Source organism: Pleuronectes platessa, chromosome 19, assembly GCF_947347685.1.
Source record: "Pleuronectes platessa chromosome 19, fPlePla1.1, whole genome shotgun sequence".
Taxonomy (NCBI): Eukaryota; Metazoa; Chordata; class Actinopteri; order Pleuronectiformes; family Pleuronectidae; genus Pleuronectes; species Pleuronectes platessa.
In genome coordinates, this window is record NC_070644.1 from 1,458,111 (window position 1) to 1,478,153 (window position 20,043).

General features: G+C 39.9%; 1 protein-coding gene across 1 annotated transcript in view; it reads right to left on the bottom strand.

Annotated features, from left to right (window-relative positions):
* Positions 1–18,442, bottom strand: part of megf10 (multiple EGF-like-domains 10) — a 47,876-nt gene extending 29,434 nt beyond the window's left edge. The window contains exons 1-4 of the mRNA XM_053410881.1: positions 18,287–18,442; positions 8,373–8,509; positions 4,235–4,336; positions 2,363–2,463 (exon numbers count right to left, since the gene is read on the bottom strand). Coding sequence (XP_053266856.1) covers positions 2,363–2,463; positions 4,235–4,336; positions 8,373–8,491 — 322 coding nt within the window. The 5' untranslated portion in view covers positions 8,492–8,509; positions 18,287–18,442. The remainder of the gene's footprint in view (positions 1–2,362; positions 2,464–4,234; positions 4,337–8,372; positions 8,510–18,286) is intronic.
* Positions 18,443–20,043: the final 1,601 nt, after the last annotated feature.

A 20,043-nucleotide genomic window follows, 5' to 3' on the forward strand; every position in this document is an offset into this window, starting at 1 on the left:
TGTTTTGGTGTCCACTAGTTTCACTGTGTGATGGTATTACTGTATACAGCGTTTCATTGTATGTAGATGCAAATAACAGTAAATTCCTTAACTTCCTTGAGTGTTTTCCAATTCAGATAAGAAAACAACAGCTGAATAAGAGAGGTTTCTGTGTCCACCCAATGAATCAAAGTCAAATGTTTACTCTCCTTCACACTGTGGTTTGGTCTCCTCCATCTCTGAGAAAAATATTTGGATCTTCAGTGCTAAGTGCTTCAGCAAATCTCTAAAGCAGGATTCGTGCTTTGGGATGTCGTGCGTATAAAAAAGTGCAAGACTATGAATGTTTTTCTGGAGAGACTGAAAATATGCACCATCGTCCCATTTGTCTTATCTCAGCTGCCTTCCACTCTGCTTTCCAGTACAGCAACTATAAACACATTCAATTTGCAGCATGGTCGGACAGCACATCTTTAGAACTAGTTCTGTGAGACAAGCGACCCTGTCTGGAGCCAAATATCCAGCTGTGTAATGAAAAAACAAAATGAAGAGATGAAAGAGGGTAAAGATCCCTGTTGGGTTGAGAGGAAGTGCAGAGTTGGTGTTAATTTCTGTGTGTCCTCTTATTCAACAATGCCATGCATTTAAAAAGGTTATAATGTGCACTGAAACTTGTCTGTCTTTTTTTAAATCTTATTTTACTACTATAGTAGAATATTGAATAAAAATTAAAAAACACAGTTAACAGGATTTTGTTAACAAGCCTGGATATTTGAAATCAACATGTAAAGGGCAGCAAGCAAATCCATTGTATCCAAACTAAGTGTACTAAGGTTAACCTTAATGTAGTTCCTTATGTGGAAATACCATGGAGTGGATCCTCCTCACTGCAGTGTTTTGTCCAGGAGTTCAGTGAGTCTAACAGAGCAGCATGTGATGGCTGCTCAACAGAGTCTTTTCAGACCAAAATAAATTCCCCCCTGAACTCCTACAGGGCCGCAATATCACATCCCTGCATGAATCAAAGTTTCTTTTATCACCAACTACTTAGAAAATGTTTTAACACAATTCTTTCATTTACTGTGACTGCTGAACAACAGTTGTTGTTTTTGCCGCAGTGACTTCACACCTGTCACTGGCTGCTAGCTACTGACTGGAGGGGGTTACACAGCAGCCTCAACGACGTGAATCACTGTAACGACAACACATGTAGAAGACACAGGGTCTGTTTTTCTGACTAGTGACAGTCTTTCAGCTGAGGCTTGCGTGACTTTTTCCTCAGTATGTAGCAGCTGTATAATCTATAATCTACCTACTGATCCCACAAATGTCTGCCTGACCGTTTGTATGTGAAACATGTATCTTGAAAACCCTTTATCGGCCTCACTCTTGACTTATGTATTGTTAAGGGCCCAGGGAAGTTCAGTGTTTGAGTTTGATCCAATTCAACACGATACGTTCAATATAAATAAAATTTTGTATGAACAGGCAAACAAATATATAATTTACATCCTTGGATAAACTGCAGGAGCTGTAAGCAACTAGCCTGCCAGAAATAACAATATTATTCGTTAATTTCACCATATGAGAATGACATAAACATTCACGGGTGTCACTGGTGCTGATCTCCATCATGGCCACAACATTCATAGAAACACTTCCTGTTTGGAAATTTGTCTTCTAAGTAAAAGGACAATGTTGTGAACTTAGGTCTGATGATTGTATCAATTGCTTAGACCTCTGACAAAACCGATATGCAATGTATTAAAAAATAACACCATTTAAGTAAATCATTCAACTGTGAATGTAAACCACAGCTGTGAAGAATAATATAACATAAACATTCTATGAAAAACATTGAAGATAAACCAAGTAGGATGAACACAAAGTTTTCTAACTTCACTCTAGACGGTAGACTGCACAAAATGTCCAGCACACTAACAATAAAAGGTGACTATATCGTAGAACTGTTTGAGGTTGACTCACTAATGACAAGGGGTAATTCTGAAAGAGCTCTAGAGCTGTAACACAGGCGAAGCAACCAGCCCATTCCAAATAGGCAGGTTTAGAACGAGCACTGCCCTCGTGTTGAGCTTTAGCTGTGGTTGCTGTGGAGGTCATGAATATCGTTCTAATCAACCCATTCAAAAACCTGCATTGTGAATTTGTTGTATTACTCTACTCATTCATCTAGGTTTCTTTCTTTGAATTTGTCACCTGTGTACCAAATTGACTTCATTCATCAAAAACTAATGTTGGCCTGTTGTAAGTACCTCATTTTTTAGGATAGCTGGGTATCTTTTCTAGCAGTTTTGTAATAGTCCAGGTGTGAGTGAAAGTGCTAAAAAAACAACTGTTTCTAAACCATAATGAAGATACTCACGGGCACAGATCTCTCCATTCTCATAAAAACCCGGACAGCATTGGGATTTTCTCCGGTACATGGTTTTCTCTCCTCTGCGATATGCTGTACGATAGCTCACCCTGCACACAGAGACACAGGGTCACACACTCAGTAAAATAACCTACCTGATGCATACACAAACTGTTGTTTTAAAAAAAATCTTTATTTCAAATATAAGCTTCGATTTGGAAACATAATCAGGAAATGTTGTATTGATCTGCAGACAATACCCAGTTATACTTATCTATGAAACCAAGAGAATTCGTAAATTAGTTTTAGCAAAGTTTTAGGGACATAAATACCTGGTTGATCCGCCATATTCTATCATTGACTTATTAAAGAGAAGTTGTACTTGGTCCTAAACTCCTCAGAGATTCATTATTTAATGATATAGCTAAATTGGATGACATCGACCTCCAGTAGTGCATCAGGAATCTAGGAGTTATCTTTGATCCAGACCTGAACTTTAATTCACATGTGTACAAAATTTGAAGTTGTTTTTTCAACAACATAACATTGCAAAAAAACAGGATGTTCTGTCATAAAAAGAAGACAACTTGAACTTGGTACTTGACACTACACTCCTCTGTCATTTCTCTTTTGTAAATATTGTTATTTTGTTGACATCCTTTGCTAGACGCAGCATCTATTGCATTTCTGTCCGCACTGAGTGACAGATTCCTCATATGTGGCTCTCTCTGAGGTTCTACTCTTTTTTCCCCCCATGTTTTTTTTATTTTTTTTTCTCATTCTTGATGAGGGTTAAGGGGAGAGGATGAGACGAATTGTGATATGTGAATATGTGCTTTACAAATATAAAATGATTAATTGATGACTACCCTGTGAGATCAAAACAGATTTGGATTATTAAACTAAATCATGCATAACTAAGCAAGTGAATTTAATACAAAGCACCTTTAAAATTGTAAAGGAAATTAATCAAGGTGTAATTCAAAGTAGCTACTCACCTTGCTTTAGTAAATAGTGAGTGAATCCTTTGTTTCTGAATACAACAGCTCAATATTAAACAACATGTTTATTACTGATGTTGTAGCCTCCAGTAATATTTAACTTGGCCGCATTTTTGAAATTATACAAATTCTCAATATAGTCAAAATCATAAATAAAGATCAAATTTCTAATTAAATCATTTAAGTGTACACATTATTATCTTTGTGAGATCAGAACGTATGGCTGAGACATTGGATTGGACTGTATTTGATTCTACAAGGGGACCTGACGGAGTGTTCGGCACGTACATGTAGAGTCTGAACACATGCAGGGTATTTAATAGTTGTCTGACTAGATGTCAGTACTGTAATCGGATAAGCAGGTACTTATAATGAATTTTCAATGATTGACTGAAAATTGGAAATATGCATGATGGAAATATCAGGGCATTACATACAAATATAATTGCAAGGGCATTCATAGTGACTGTTTATCTATTAACTTACAATGCTGCTGCATGATGCTGTAAAAAGTATTGCTGCTTGTAGTTGTGATCATATTTGAATCGAAGCTCAGGATCATGCTTGTCACATGGCACAATATAATAGTTGCATTGTCTGCAACATACTCTACTACATAAGCCCCAGAATAAATGGACTTGGGTGATACGAATTTCTACCAACCTACTGTTCTTAGTTGACAATGAACAGTCTTTTACTATGGTTTGTCCTGACTGTATGGTCACGTACCTACTAATGTAGAAAGATGGGTCTATACAGCAGTACCATGCGACAATAACGTAAGCTTGACAAAAATAAGTGAGTAGAGAGGTTGAAAAACCCCACCATTCTCTCCACACTTACACACTTCTGCTTCAGGCCCCAGTGCCGTCGTCCTTACCTGTGTCTGGTGCACTTGAACCAGTTCAGGATGTCGGTGCAGCTGGTGTAATAAATCTGATCAAAAGGGTGGGCGTACGACTCCTGCACCGTCACTGAGTAACTGAAACCACAGGAAGAGAAGAGACGAGAGAGAAATCAGTGTGTGTGTGCGTGTGTACATGTGTGTGTATGTGTGTGTATGTTTGTCAGATGGTCTGTGGTTTCCTCCCTGTATTTGTCCATTGGTAATACTATGAACCACATTTTGGCCCCTGCAATGTTCCATAGGTGGATTATTGCATTTGGTAAATTGTCTATATTTATATAATGCTAATATAGTTTTTTTTGCCACACAAATGCTTTACAGTAAAGTTTTACATTCACCATTAACACACAGGCCACAGCCAACCCAGAGAGAGTTTGTGTGGTACAGAAGGGCTGTAGGAATGTGTGAGGGGCTTGTAGTAAAAGGCACTTGAATGTGGTCGTTCAGACTAGACAAGATTTATACATCTATTTACTTTACCATTTAATGTGTGTGTTAGACATCAACAGCCCTTTTGTGAAAAGTGTGTTTTGTCTTCACATAGTTTAATAAGTCTGCCAAAACACTTCAGAAATGATAAGAAGCTACACCGAACATCATGTATTTAGAATGCTTGTTTGTCACTAACACATTTTCTGTCAACTGTGTGAGTAAAACTAGGGAGCATTTCAGACATTAAAACATACAATTTATACAAACTCATTTTCGTGGACACTTGGGTAATTGTTTAATCAAACAACTGATCAATACATGGAGAACTAAACACTTCCTACACAAAACAGTAAAAACCTGATCAAGTACCATCATTATTACATAAAAGCAAGGGTCAAGTCACCCCATCAAATCTCAGCAGAGCATTGAAATATGATAAACCAAATCAAATTCACCCCCTCACATGAGCCACGTTCAATGACCAGCACTGACTACTGTCTGCTAACTGATGTTTACCCCTCATTGACATTTCTTTTCTTCTTTTTAATTTTCTCATTACTTTTTACTATATTCTACTGTATAGTTACTGTATCGATAAGCATCTCTTTCTGTTTCCTCATGCTCACTGACTGACATCACATTTTAGAAATTGACGTCATTGAAGGACCAGCAAGTCCATTTACTTTCTGCCACAAATCCTAAAGTCAATGTGGGACTGAGACCCTGTTAAATTTGTATATAGAGCAGGGAAGAGAGACCTGATTTTAAAAGGTGAAGTGACACTGGCTTACCTCTTATGATCAAGTCAGTAGAGATGGATATTAACACCGGGTGTGAGAGTTTCCTAGCCAGACATTGTCATACTCACAATTCTAGTCAGAATGTGAGTCTGATACCGCTGCATTGGGCTGTGATTATGGGGCGTGTGTTTCCACCGAACCAGATAAAAAATGCCTCTTGTCTCAATTGGATAGACCTACAACCAATCAGAGCAACGTAGTATGTGACGTATGTTAAGCGACGCATTGTGAGTTATTTACTAACCGGACGCTGAAGCGACGCCAAAGCGACTCTTAAACGCAGCGCCAAGCCTTAAATAACAGCTGGCTCCCATCCACTCCCATGTTAAACCGTTGTGCTGGTCACACCGGAGGCTAAAGCGCCGCGCTAAGACAAGCCTGCCTAGCGCCGTGCAGCGATCGTTTCGGCGTCGAGTCTATTTTTTGCGCTTGACGCGAGCGTATCGCGCCAGGAAACACACTGAAAAATGATTTTAAACGATATTGATGACATATTTTATATGATATAAATGATCAAATATGCATCCCATACTTTGAAGTCCCCTTTTGTTGGCCTGGAGTTTTAGTTTTACCAATTTTACCAATGACATTATTAAATGTCCTCCTCTGCCCATCCACTACAGCCACACAAGCAGTAAAAAAGATAAAAAGAGAGAGAGAGGGGGGCTACGTAATTTACCCTCGACACCCGACATTTAATGGAGCAAACAGCGGAGAAGTTCTTCAACATGGATGACATTAAATTAATAATTGAAGTGGAGAGGTACAGTGAGTTGTATGATCCTTGAAACATGTTGTATAAAGACAACACCAAAAAAGACAAATGTTGGGATGCTGTTGCTTAATGTTGGAGCAACAAGTAAGTATATGCTTGAATATTACTGGATCAACGGGTGATATTATTAGCGCTGCCCGGCGATTCAGCGTTCTCTGTTCCTCTTTCAAAATGAATGCGCTGTCGATGTCTTCTAAAACAGACTCAATGGCAGCATCTACACATCTCAGCTCTCCAGCGGGAGGCACGTTTGTTGAAAACGAATTCAAACCAAGCGCACTTTGATGACGTGGTTAATTACGTTATTGTTGATCATCTGTCCATAATCGTATAAAGCCCGCCCTGACAATCTGATTGGTCCGAACAGTTTCTGTTCGGGCATAATTTCTCCCCAACGGAGCGACTCCAGACCAAATTCCCGACCTCAAATGTTGTGGGCGGGGCTAAATTCGTCTGGCATCCAGGCTAAGAGTTTCCATGATCATTATCATCAACACTGTATGTATCACACTGTCCTCCTTCCCTCTCTTGTCTCCCTCTAAATCTTTCTCTGCCGTCAGTCTTTGGGACAATAACAGAGGAGCGCTCTCACTGCGTCCGCAGCTGTTTCCTCAGATTAGCTGCTGAAAGATAATCTAGCTGGGAAATCTGCTTCTACCTTTGTTCTTTTACATTTCGCTTAATGGATTTCCAAGCTTCTTTTTAATTTGAAAGTTTGTCAAGAGCCTCACTTCACCTTTTTAACACCTTAATTTTTAAAGAAAGAGTCATGTGTTTGACACACTGAGGTTAGTCTAACACCAGGGTATACATTACTTTAAACAAAAAGAAGAGAATATGTGTGGGGTTTGTAATTGCAGATAAACCCACTTAGAAAGCAATCAACACATTTCCCACCGCCATTAATGAGTTTCCTTTCTGTTTGTTTTTTCCCACTAACTTTGTTATTTTGGCAGTGGGATGATTGGATGAAGATTGAGCCGATGTATTTGTCATACATATGAATGGTGTTTCTGCCTATGCAAATTAGGACACATTCAATAAGTGGGGAGCTCATGTGTATATTCAAATTAATTTAACTTGTAATACCAAACATTTTACTTTTCATGAGTACTTTCATTGTGTAAAGTTTCATTTTAATAGGAGTAAAGGGAAAAAAAATAGCCCCAGTGGGGTGTATTGTTGCCTGGCCTTATTGGCACACATTGATGATAATTAAACATATTTCCTCAACTAGGATTTCTTAGGACTTTTAGTATGTTGTTCTGGACATCTCACAGAAATGATCTATGCTGAAAATAATTATTTTACAATTAATCCGATTTTTGGTTCCAAAATTAGTTACTTTGCCTGGACTATAATTTGAGCTGGAGCTCATAACTACCAGTGACTGCTGCCTTAGACATTAGACAATGAAATGAATTGTACACTCTGACATTGAAAATTAAAGCCAGATGTTAGTGGATTGCCATCCAGTGACAAAGGGCCATTAAATGTTGGTAGTTGCAGCTTTCAGAGAGCCAGCTGCTTTCCTGTCATGTTAAGCTAATCTAGTTCCTGACTCCATCTTCATACTTCAGCAGGGATCAAACTGAATACAGCCCTGTGTTAAAACAGCAAAAGGGCCTGTTTTAGTGTTAAGTGTGTGCAGCTCTGTTTTTACCAATCTGTCAAGTTTCCAGGGCAAGCAATGTTTGTTGTTTGCAAAGTAAACAGCAGAAATAATGTGCTCACATTAAGAATAAATCAACCTGGAAAGTACCGTTACATGTATGTGATTGTCCAACATACTTAGCTTTACTGAATGACTGCACATTGTGCTGCAGCAAATGTTGAGCGTGACAACCTGCATTATAATTCCAGAGCCCACTGAATAAACAGCCTTGCTGCACTGATGGACTGGATACGTTACAGTTAAGGATAGTGTTGTGTTTTTTCACACAGGGTTAAGGCTGCTCCCTGAAGGCAACCTGTGGTTCTCTCATATGGTCTGACCGGCTCCTGAATGTGTGGAATGCGTAATCAGTTACCACTGCCGCAGAAATCGATGGAAACGTGAGGTCAAAGAGCTTTTAAAGAACATGGCAGAAGCATTGTGACTGACCTCTCCCAGTGGCTGCAGACGTTGGGATCCTCCAAATTGAGGGAGGAAGTGATGCAAGGCAGAAAACAGATGACCACAGCCAATAGAAGTGTCCTGTCACAGCACAGTAACACAGCCATCTCTGTAAGAGCTGCACCCTGAAACAGGAGAAGACGGGTTAGCTGTTTGCATATGAGTAGTCAAACATGATAAGCAGAAAATTATTAATAAAAATATCAGAAAATGTGTTCTGTGTTCGAGACAAAGTCACTATTTGGCTATCAGTTGCAGTGGTGAATTAACACTAACAATTATTACCTCAAAAAAAATCTAGATTTATTATTTTTAAATACATTTTATAACGTTCATAAAGGGGAATTGATCACGTTTTCCTTAAATCCAGTTCGAATTAGGGATTCAACACTGAAACAGAAACCAGAAATAAGTAAACCTTGAAGATGGGATGTGTGCAATTTTGAGCATCAGGGTTCAAATGTAGTTTATATTAACAATCTTTAACTACAAACGGAAAATCGGATGAACAGCTGAACATATAGAATAGTTACTGAACTCGTATCTGACACATTGAAGTAACATCTGACGACACTGAAGTTGACTTCAGCACATTCAAAACTAAAAAATAACCTGAAATTATTAATATAATCGGAACGAAAGTTGATCACCAGACAACACTGGTCACTTTGTTGCTCTGGTTTAACTATAAAATACCATTTGCAAACTTCCCGAAATTTAGAGTCGTGCCCCTTTCACACTTGATCTTTGAGTACAGAGACCAAAGAGCATCAGACAAACGCCATGCTTCATTTGGCCTTTTGGCAACAAACTTGTGACTGTAGGAGATCAAATAGTCACCAATTTAATGAGATCATCTGAGGTATCATCTGCTGTTTGTCTTTTGGCCTGTTAGTGCCGCGTTATAGGCTGCTGTCAGATGATGGATCTGCTTCATTAGCTGCAATCCTTTTTATTCAGTCACTTCACCACTTAGGTCCCAAGTCAGCATATGTAATAAATTAATTACATCCCCCTTTAGTGCTATGCGAGCAAACTATAACACTTTATCATCACAGTGAACATGGTCAACGTTATACCTGCTAAACATCTCCTAAGTGATTTCACTGTGTTAGTGTTAATCTTTGGGCTTTCAGGCCAAGTGAGGCCATCAGTCATTACTATTAAAGTCAATGTCGTTATGATCCTGTCAGGTCGAGTCCGAAGTGATCTGATTCTTCCCCCTGCAACTGCTTTGTGTGCAGGATAATACACATGCTGCATGTGCTGACTCAAGCTTACCTGCAGTCAGACTTTGACAAAGTCTAAAGATTGAAAACACTTTATTGTCTGTTTTTTATACTTTTATGTTTCCACATTCACATTCTTAGCGCCTGTTTGCACAATTTGGTTTGAATGGAAATTCTAAAGGACCTTCTGGCTTTGCAAATCGCAGCATTCGTTAGCCACTAAGCACATTAGTCACATACAGATTCAATGGGAACCTTCAATTTCCAAAGTGGTGCCTTTAGTATAGCAACATAAATGTTTGAATAAAACAAATCTGAGTCATATAATTAACAGCATTTAATCTATCTTTTATTTTGACAGAACCCCAGTAAGATATTGGTGGTTGCACGCATTCTGTTGTTATTCAACTATTTCAAAGCTTCTTTTAATTATAAGGATGACCTAAATGAGACAAAGACAGTTTCTGTCTGAGGAGCAAAGTCTCCACACTTTCTTAAGAAATCAGTGATCATCTACTTTTAGATGAAAAACACTAGATTTTGGAAAAACAAACTTGCTGTCTTTGGGAACGTCAGGACATTTGCTTTAATTCAAAATAACAGTTTTGTTGAAATCATTTGGTCTGTACATCATCCACTGGTAGAGAGAGACCTGCCAGTCCACGATTCAGGATTGTAGAAGTTTAACTCGTGACACAGAACACCAAATCCTTGTGTGTGTCCTATACACCTCACTCCCTGTGTGTTTCTCTCTGTTATCTACCCAGTGACAGCCCAGTACAGACTCTGCACACCATACCAAAACATTTCTAGATTTTCTAGACCTTGTGCCTCTTAGTTCACAAGATATTGGTCAGAAATCTAAATGCTGCAGTTCAATTCTCTCCACTGATATCATATGGGGTTTAGATATGGGCTATAGTTGGACCATTCAAGGACAGGAGTGACAGAAATTCCAGTCTCGGGTCGCATGCAATCTGGAGCAGGTTTTCATCAAAGACCCTATCTGTATTTGGCTGTATTCATCTTTCCTCTCTTCCGACTAGTCTCCCTGTCTCCAGTTTAATCTGTATTAATGTGTGTTAAAACACTGAAATGACCAAACCTCATGTTCACTGTTTGATTCTCTGGTGCGATTTGTAGGATTTGTCAATGCACTCACACTAAGTTTGTCTGGTCAACTTCTTTAATGGTACAGAAACAGTTGGCAAGTTCAGTACATGATGGCAACTTTATTACTCCAGCTGCTTGATAAATCTGAAGAGGCCAGTAAGGCAAGACCTGTGTCTTCTGGTTAGCCTCCTTTCAAAAGTTGTTTGATGGAGGAAGCCCGTCAGATGTCTCCAGTGGCTGCATGGCGGCTGACAGTGTGTCTGTGCCGGCGGTTTACGGGCCAGCAGGGCCAGTCCTCTCTGGTTTCACTGAGCTGAGAGGGGCACAGCTGCAGCCACCAACGCTGAAACTCTCCCCACCCCAAGACAACTGCACTGCTGCACAAACAAGGGCCATGCTGTGAGAGTGAAAGGGCTCCAGACACAAATCCTAATGGAGCGGATTAAGCTGGGCTACACAACTTTGATAGACTGCTCCAGGCAGCACGGTATTGACGCCTCTCTGTCAGCTCACTAAGGACTACAGGAACCAAGACCTGTCAGAGGTCCCTCCAGCACCAACAAAAGCTGTGCTAAGGCCATGGAACAATATTTATTACTACAATCTCACACAGGTACAACCTGGTAGTAACGCAACTGAATATGTAGCTACTGAAATTCAAGACTCAGCTCCACTTTGCCTGTGACACAGATGTAAATGGTAAAAAAAATTTAATGGTTTTGTATTTATATAGCGCTTTTCTAGTCTTGATGACCACTCAAAGCGCTTTACAGTACAGTTTTACATTCACCCATTCACACACCCATTCATACAGTGCATCTATTCGCAGCACTTTGTTATTCTATGAGGGGCCTTTCAGGGTTCAGCATCTTGCCCAAGGACACTTCGGCATGCAGATGGGTCAGACTGGGGATCGAACTGCCGACCTTCAGGTTGGAGGATGACCACTCTACCCCTCAGCCACTATTACCAAATAAGTATTCTTAAGAACATAGTATGATCACAATGGAGTACATGTGAACACTTTTGTCCCACAATGCAACAGATGGAAATCCTTGGAAATCTAGAGTTGCTGTTAGATTTACCCTTGTCAAAGCACATGTTAGTACAAAGCAGTTTACTGCAGACACAGCATCAACAATAGTTATGTAAAAGGTTTGCAGAGCTCAAACTAAATAACTGAACTAAAGATACTGAAACTTGACAACAAACTTTGTACCAATTTATCTATAATACACCAAAATCTTTTGATTTAGGCTAATAACATAATAAACAATTACTTTTAAACATTGATTATTTTAGCACAATATGTAATTTATTGCTGTATTTACTTTGTTTGAAGTTTGTTGAAGCAGGCCCCATCAGCACTCTTATTTTCTCATTAAGACTCAATGGTTTCACCAAGCAAAACAACAGCTGAGGCTGAAGAAGGAGGCCTACAGCTGACTCTGACGTACGTCATGCAAGCCTGAAAAAGCACAGCTCGGACTGATTATAGTATACAACTCTCACCACATAATGTTGACTCTGACAAACTGAGCCTATAATGTGCTAAAATGATCATCAAGAAACAAATAGCGGTGTTATAGAAAGAAAAATTGTCTCCCTGACTGGGGGACTCTCACACCCATCATCATATTCAGTGACGGTCTCAACTGGAGCAAAGATATAAATATCTTTGAATACTTTTCTCAAAAGCAGCCGTCATTCCTGGTTGGCTGGCTGAAACCTCAGAGAAAGCACAGCTGCAGCCAGTTTAGTGAGTCTCCTGCAGTGTGAGCTGACTTTCCCTCACTCACTTTCACTGAAAACCCAGAGAATGCTTCATCCTCCTGTGTATTTCCATGCACACAACAAGGCAGTCATCTGCTTCTGTTTATTCACATGAACATTTACAGAGTGGACTGTACATCCAAGTAAAATATATTTCTATTGCTTTTTCTCACATTAATTGAGATTATCACACAACGATTATGAATCAGTTTAAGTTGTGCACGCACTGAACTAACAAACCCATGTAAACACAATGTGACTGCAGTCCAACTACAATAGTCGGCATTCATCCTTTATTGCTCAACTGCTTATTTCCTGAACCTGCTGGAAGCTAATAATTAGTTCTGCGGACATATTATTATGTTAGACTAAGATAATAATATACAGTTAGAGAAAATTCTCTTAATGGTCACATGGTACATGATACTTCAGCTACTTTCAGCACTTCAATTGACTCTTAAATTCCTTAAAGTGCTTTAATTTAAAGTTCTCCGACACATTTCATGCCCTTAACATTAAGAAGATGTTCAACTCCTATTAATGGTGCAGCCGCTCCATGAAGCAGAAGCAGCTCTGCCTGTGTTTGTGTGTGTGCTTCTGTTTGTGTGCGTGTGTGTGTATTTGTGTGTGTGTGTGTGTGTGTGTGTCGTATATCACCTGTGTGTTATCTGATTGTTTGGCCCTGTTCGGTATTACCATCCGTCTTACACACTGCTCTCTCACAAGTGAACAGCTTTAAGTATGTCATTTCATACTTTGTGTGAAAATGTATCTTGAAATGAATCTCCAGCAGTAACAACTTATGGTCATATGCTCATAGTTATACATCATCTCTGTCCAGGAAGACCAAATGATCTTGTTAAAAGCCATTAGCATGTCCGAGAATGTGTTTGTGGGACATGCTCTGCAGTGGAAAAATATTTTACTCATTTGAAATACGGAAAAAAAAAAATAAGATGGTCAAAGTTGATATTGTTGTGGTTGATACAAATGAATCAATGAATGTTGACACAGCACGGGGATGAGTAAAGAGCCCTTATTTATTGTTACCACAATCCTCTGTCCAGTTCTGGCACTGCCCCTGTTGAGATGTACTTATGTTTGAACAGCCTGTTTGACAGACATTCCACCATCAGCCCTCTCAGCCATTGTTTCACTACTGCAGTAAAACTAAAGCACACAGGACATTCTGATAGAGATAATTGCTACTGATTGTTAGAGAACTGAATCAGATCTCTGTATGGACAAACCACAATATATACAAATTTAATTTTTTTTAAATTATTTTACAATTCCAGACACTTTTCTAAATGAGTGAATCAAACTCTTCATACAGTCAGCTCAGTCAGTGTGGATTATATTTGCCAGTTGGATTTGACGTTGGTATCCTAAAGAATTAATTTGACTCTATAAATAATCAACCTATGAACTGACCCTTATTACAGTTTTTATAATAGATATATAACTAACTAACTACTTAACTAAAACGAATTTTACCTGAAACTCTAACACTTGCAGGACAGAGATGATAAGAACCTCCAAAAATGACAGAAAACAATCTTTGACATAAACATTGCAATTTTACTTTGGACCATGTCCCATCCACAAAATACGAAGAGGCGGGATTTACTTCCTACACTGCAGCCAACTACCAGGTAACGATCAAGACATTTTAACTTCACTTCACTAACTTCACTTTGGTCGTCCATCTTTATATACAGTATTTACACTCCATTACGCAACTATTACTGTTAAATCTTCATACAATGAACTGCAAACGTTCACATCAACACCTACTGTGCTGTTGATGTCATTGTTTTCCAGCATGTACAATGTCTTTCCACAAGCAAGTATGGCCAGGAATATCTTGCACTCCCCTTTAGCAGAGAGATGGTGTGGAACTGTGAAGGTCTCTTGATCCTCTTCATGCTTCAGCTCTCTTCCAGCTGCTTGGCATGCATTGCTTCCTCCATATAAGTCCAAGAAACCTTCCGGTTGCTGAGGAACCCTTCTGTTGATGTGGGGGAGTTCTTGTAGTCCCCATGGGAAATATTATTTGGTCCTGGATTTGACCTGGCTATGGCCTTCATTGCCCTCATATACTCACTACTCCCATCTTTGAACCCACAGGATGAAGGAACTCTAGATCACACTGCTCTGCCTCACTTTATCGTGACTGTCTTTGCACTGCCCTCGTCCATCTCACAACTATGAAACAAGTAAGGCGGTGAATCGTGCATTGAGCTGGCGCTTGCTTTGTCTGGAGGGGATGTCTGCAGCTCTGCTTGCCTGTGTGTGGAAGTCATTTAGTGTGGATGTGGAAGTTGAGGTATACTGCCTGGGCTTTGATTCCCCACACTTTCTGAGTGATCAGAATTCACCTCAACCAGCTCCTTGAGGCTCCTTGCACTGAAGCTTTTCTCCTGGCTCAACTTCAATCTCACTAAGACTATGCATTGTGTGTGTGTGTGGCTGGCCCATGTGTTAAAGTCATGTTTAGTCCATATCCTCGCCCCTTGTAACCATATTTGTCTTTTCCCAGGTGCCAGCAGTCCATCCAGAGGTCACTATTCTTTTCTGGTTACCTAACAGTGCCAAACTGTTTCTTCCTAGTCATTGAAAATTTGGCATACGGCTTGATGTCGTCTGGCTGCTCCCTGGTTAATCTCCTATAGTGACCCTTCTTCATTAGATCCTTGAACCCAACATGCTACATGGATAAGCATCAGGCCTTCATCCACCAGTGGCTGGTCTGTCAGCAGCTTCCTATAACAATATGATGGCTCTGTACCAGATAAGCTTCTTCAACAAGAACAGTGATAACAGCATTGCAATGTTACCCATTGTAATTTTTTGTATAAGTGCATTTTGGATGTGAAATGAACTGTTGTGCTGAGGATAAAGAGAATTTCGTCAAAGTTTTTTTAAGTTATATGGGTTACTTATATATATATAAAAAAAAAAACTCAATTTCACTTGCAAGCATAAACCTCAAGTGTAATTAATCATCAGCCTACAAAGAGGCTGAAGACATTAAACATGAGCAGATAAATTATATTATAATATGGTTAATAAACCATGTAGGTCTGCAACCTTGTTTACATGGCTGTGTCTAACGAACCTCCCCTCACCGTTTATTCCATAACACTTGTGCTTGGTGGTCTGGAAAAATGGGAAAGTGTGTCTCGATGGTTTTGGCAGGTGCAGCTTATTAGACCCATTCAAGTCCCTCAGGACTATTTGTTCAGTTGTTCAGCAATGAGTCTCTTCCTACTCTTACCAGTAACAGGTGGCATATGTGGAACAGCTACATGAGAAGACACACGATTGATGCGCAGAATGGAAACTGCACCTTTGAAATGCATGGTCTGTGGTTAAAGATTACAATACGACCCCAGTGGCACGTAAATCTCATAAATTCAAAGAGATGCAAACCACATCAGTGAAAAGTAGAAACCCAACAGATGTGTGACAATCTGCCACTTTGATTTTATCACGAAACATCTTACGGGAAAATTCCTGGCTTTTTCAACATTGGTGTTATGCTCATACTTTTTCCATCTGTTATCAACTTTCTTGCTTTTCCTAAAATGATAGGACAAAATGTCTACTGTGAAAAACAGCATAGGAAACAATTTGTGAGGCAACCTGCCTACTGAGCAGCTATATTCACCAGACACTCAGGTCGTGGTTTGCTTGTTTTGAAATGAAAGAAAACAAGAACGTTCTCTTTTGAATCGAGTCCTATTCGTACTGCAATTTGATAAGTGTAGCCTATCTATTTGGTTATGGGTGAAATAAAGCAAAAACTGAACTTCAGGCCTTTAACTTACCAAACAGGATGCAGATTTTTGTCTCAAACAGACGCAGTCCTGTTAAGATTTTAACAAAATTTCATAAATGAAACAACAATCACATGAGTCTTAGCCATGTGCCATCAGAGCCTAATTTCAGCTTCAAATGGGGTTGTTGTAACTATTATTCTGTAGATAGATGGTTTCGCTGCAGGTAGCTTTTACATTAATGTTTCCTCCAGGTTTCTATCAATAACATAAATTTCCAGCTTCTTGCACTGTGATCTATTCTGATGTCAATGGATGGTGGAGGAACTACAGAGATATGTGTTTTTTTCACCTTTCGTTCCACCTTCAACCATATTCCTCTCATTGTACCTCTAGAATTCATCCCCCTTAACTGGAAGTTCATGTTGCCAAATTTTTACCAAACTTTCTCAGGCATCCTTTGGGAACAAAGCCAATGCCTTCCTACACATTTCAAAGAAAAGTAAGATGCAATCCTCATGAATTTCAGACATTCAGTAAGACCAGAAAATGAATGTCGGATTAAATAAGAACTTGAAAACAAGCCACTAAAGTTTATTGAGAAACAAAATGTCCTATGACATGATTAGACATGCTAACAGCTGCACTGGAAAAACCCTGTTGCTGAGGTAGATCCGACTCTGCTGAGGAACAGTTAAATAATTTTTCGGGTTATTCTCAATACACTGTATTCTCTGACATTTGTTCGCCTCACATTTTTCTGTTTAAGTGTGTTTAGCACTTTATTAGGAACATACATATTCAAGATATGGGAAGACTTTACACAAGTTCAACCATTTGAGTCACTGGTCCAATGCCACACACTCTACCACACATCTCCTCTGACCAGGTTGCACTAAAGTCACAAAGAAACGGTTCATCATCGAAATTAATAACTGAATAAATATAATTAGTTATTCATATTTATATTCATAATAAAGATCTCACAATTATGAGTGTATCAAACATAAACTACACAACCAACCAACCTCACACAAACCAACAGGCCACTGATTCTGTCGGCTAAGCCTGTTTTTCTTAAATAAAAGGCACCAGAGTCGACATAGGTTTGGCCCCTATGTTCATCCTGGAGGAAAGTTATCCAGATCATAAACATTTGTGATTTAACCAAAAATACGAACAAATTATATTCCATTTCAAGTATTGTTTAAATGGTTTTAAACAATGTTTGTATCATTAGAGGGGCAGGTTGAGATTACTGGGTTAGGGTTAAGTTCTATATATTATGTTTTATATATATATATATATATATATATATATAATATATATTGATAGTAAACACTTTACTATATATTATATAAATTCATAGTAAACTGAACTCACTCTGAACATGGGTAACCATAAATCTCGTGAGTAAAACTCTTTAGTTTTCTGACTGCTCAGCAGTGATGGATGATTATTATCAGTTCGGTAAGGCAGCTGTCAGGTAAGGTTTGCGCCCGGTGCAGGAGGTCCATCAAACCACTACTACTTGTTATTCTCTCACTCATCAAATGGTTGAGGCCAAAAAATCTTAGGCCATCAGGAAGCGCCCTGGTAATCCTGAAGAGTTGCCTTAAATTTAGCTTTAAATTAGGATTAGGGTTAGGCAAGTAGGAACTACGGCTAAGGTCAGAAGAAGTGTCTTTGAAGTGAATGTGAATCGATGTTATGTCCTCTGAAGTCATGGGCAATGTGTGTGTCTGTGTGTAATTTGATTTGAAAGCCTGTGATAAAAATGTAACATTTTTAAATATATCTGTGTTTACATACATGTACATACACAGTACTAAATTAATATCATTTATTTCGAATATTAACCCTCAGGTATCAGCTGTACCTCTACTCGCAGAGGCTGATAAGTGTGTGATCAGTGTGAAGAAGATGAGCGTGTTGAGTGAGAAGTAACTGATCCGCAGCTTTCCTTCACTGTGGCGCTCAGCTCTTGTGTAGATGAGCTGCTTACCTCGGGTGTGAGCGCAGCGGAGGGTCCGTGATGTGGAGGTGATGCTGATATGTCCAACAGCTGATAAACAGAAACAAAGCCGAGAACATCCACTTCACTGTTTCTCTCAGTGTTCAGTCTCCAGCAGCCAGTCGTCCACACACTGACAAACTTTCACCATCCTCAAAACACTGTGCAGCGGCTGCTGACGTCACCAGCCTCTCCGCCAATGGCTGCTTCTCTTTTCTCCTCCGATGACTTGACGGACGGTCGGAGAACGACCTCCTGATCTCAGCTGCTTCTGTCTTCTAGTGCAAACTTCAATATGTCAATGTTTACTGGACCAAAATACACTTTCAGCCCACACACAAGTCAACACATGAAATCACAGAGAAGTGGTATTTTATCGTTGGTTTTATTTTGAATTTTAAATAACATCTGCCGTTCTTCCAGGAGCCTGCTGCCATCTGCTGGTCTATGAAACTCCTCACTTCTTATCATTCGGTCAGGCTCTGGGATCATCCACTGCAAACCTAACAGGAGCAGTGGCGGTTTTGAGCACGGACGAACCGGGCAGCCGCCCGGGGCGGCACCTTCTCATGTCATGAGCACTTTAAAAAATAAAAATAAAAGAGTCATCTGGCCCGCGAAGCGGTTTTTCTATTATCTATCATATCACTGTGTGTGGAATTGGCAAATTGGCGCCCCCTGCAACTGCAGCGCCCCTGCTCGATGCTGTGTGGGAAAGGGGAAGGGGCGCGGGGGACAGTTCACCTCTGGGTCTCCCAAATGGAACGGACAAGGGGGGGATCCACTATATAGAGCAGTGATTATCAAACTGTGTTTTAACGTCCGCATCTCTTTAACGGCGGAGCAGAAAACAAACCGCTCTTTCGCCGTAGACAGGGGTCTGCAACCCGCGGCTCTGAAGAGCCGCCCCTCTACAGTGGCTTCTTGAACAGTGTTGTGTGTGTCGCGGACAGCATATACACAGGCGCCGGGGCTCCGCCCCCCGCTCCGCTCACTCACAGAGTTGCCAATTTAGCGACTTTGTCGCTAAATCTGGCGACTTTCCAAACCCTCATGGCGACTTTTTTTGACAAAAAGCTACTAGCGACAAATCTAGCGACTTTTCTGGTGATATTGGAGACTTTCTGGTGTTTTGGAGACTGACGTGAAAGCACGTATCGTTCTGCAGTTACTGTCCTCAACGAGCAGCGGGTGCTGCCGTGAGCCCCTCCGCCGTCCCAACGCACTCACAGGCTCACAGTGAAGCTATATTGACACATCCCGCTCTGTAAGCCAGGGCAGGATCAGCGGTGGCTTTGCGCATGCGCGATTAATTTGCAGTCTGGAGGACGCAGAGCGTGGGTCTCCTCTCTGCACTGACTGCAGCTGGGAATGCTGCGCAAGGCTATCATCATCTTGCGCATATCATCACTGCAGTAAAGTGAGCCGTCATCTGGGAAGCCAGCCGCCACCGTTTTTTTTTGCTTGTCTACTTGTGGCTTTACGGTAAAACAGCATGGTGGGCTGAAACCACCTAAAATTACTACAAATACAACTTTATTTTTATTTTTTTTATTTTTTAAATCTCCATGGCGTATCTGCTCATGTCAATTATCATTTATTTTTACTGCAAATTAAAGTGCAAGTCTGTAAAAAAAAAAAAAAAATGTGTACATAATGTAACCATATTTGGAAGCTGATTAAAAATATTCCTTGAGAGGTTATAAGTGACTTTGAGTGGATTCCTGTTCATGCTGTCTCTGACTATG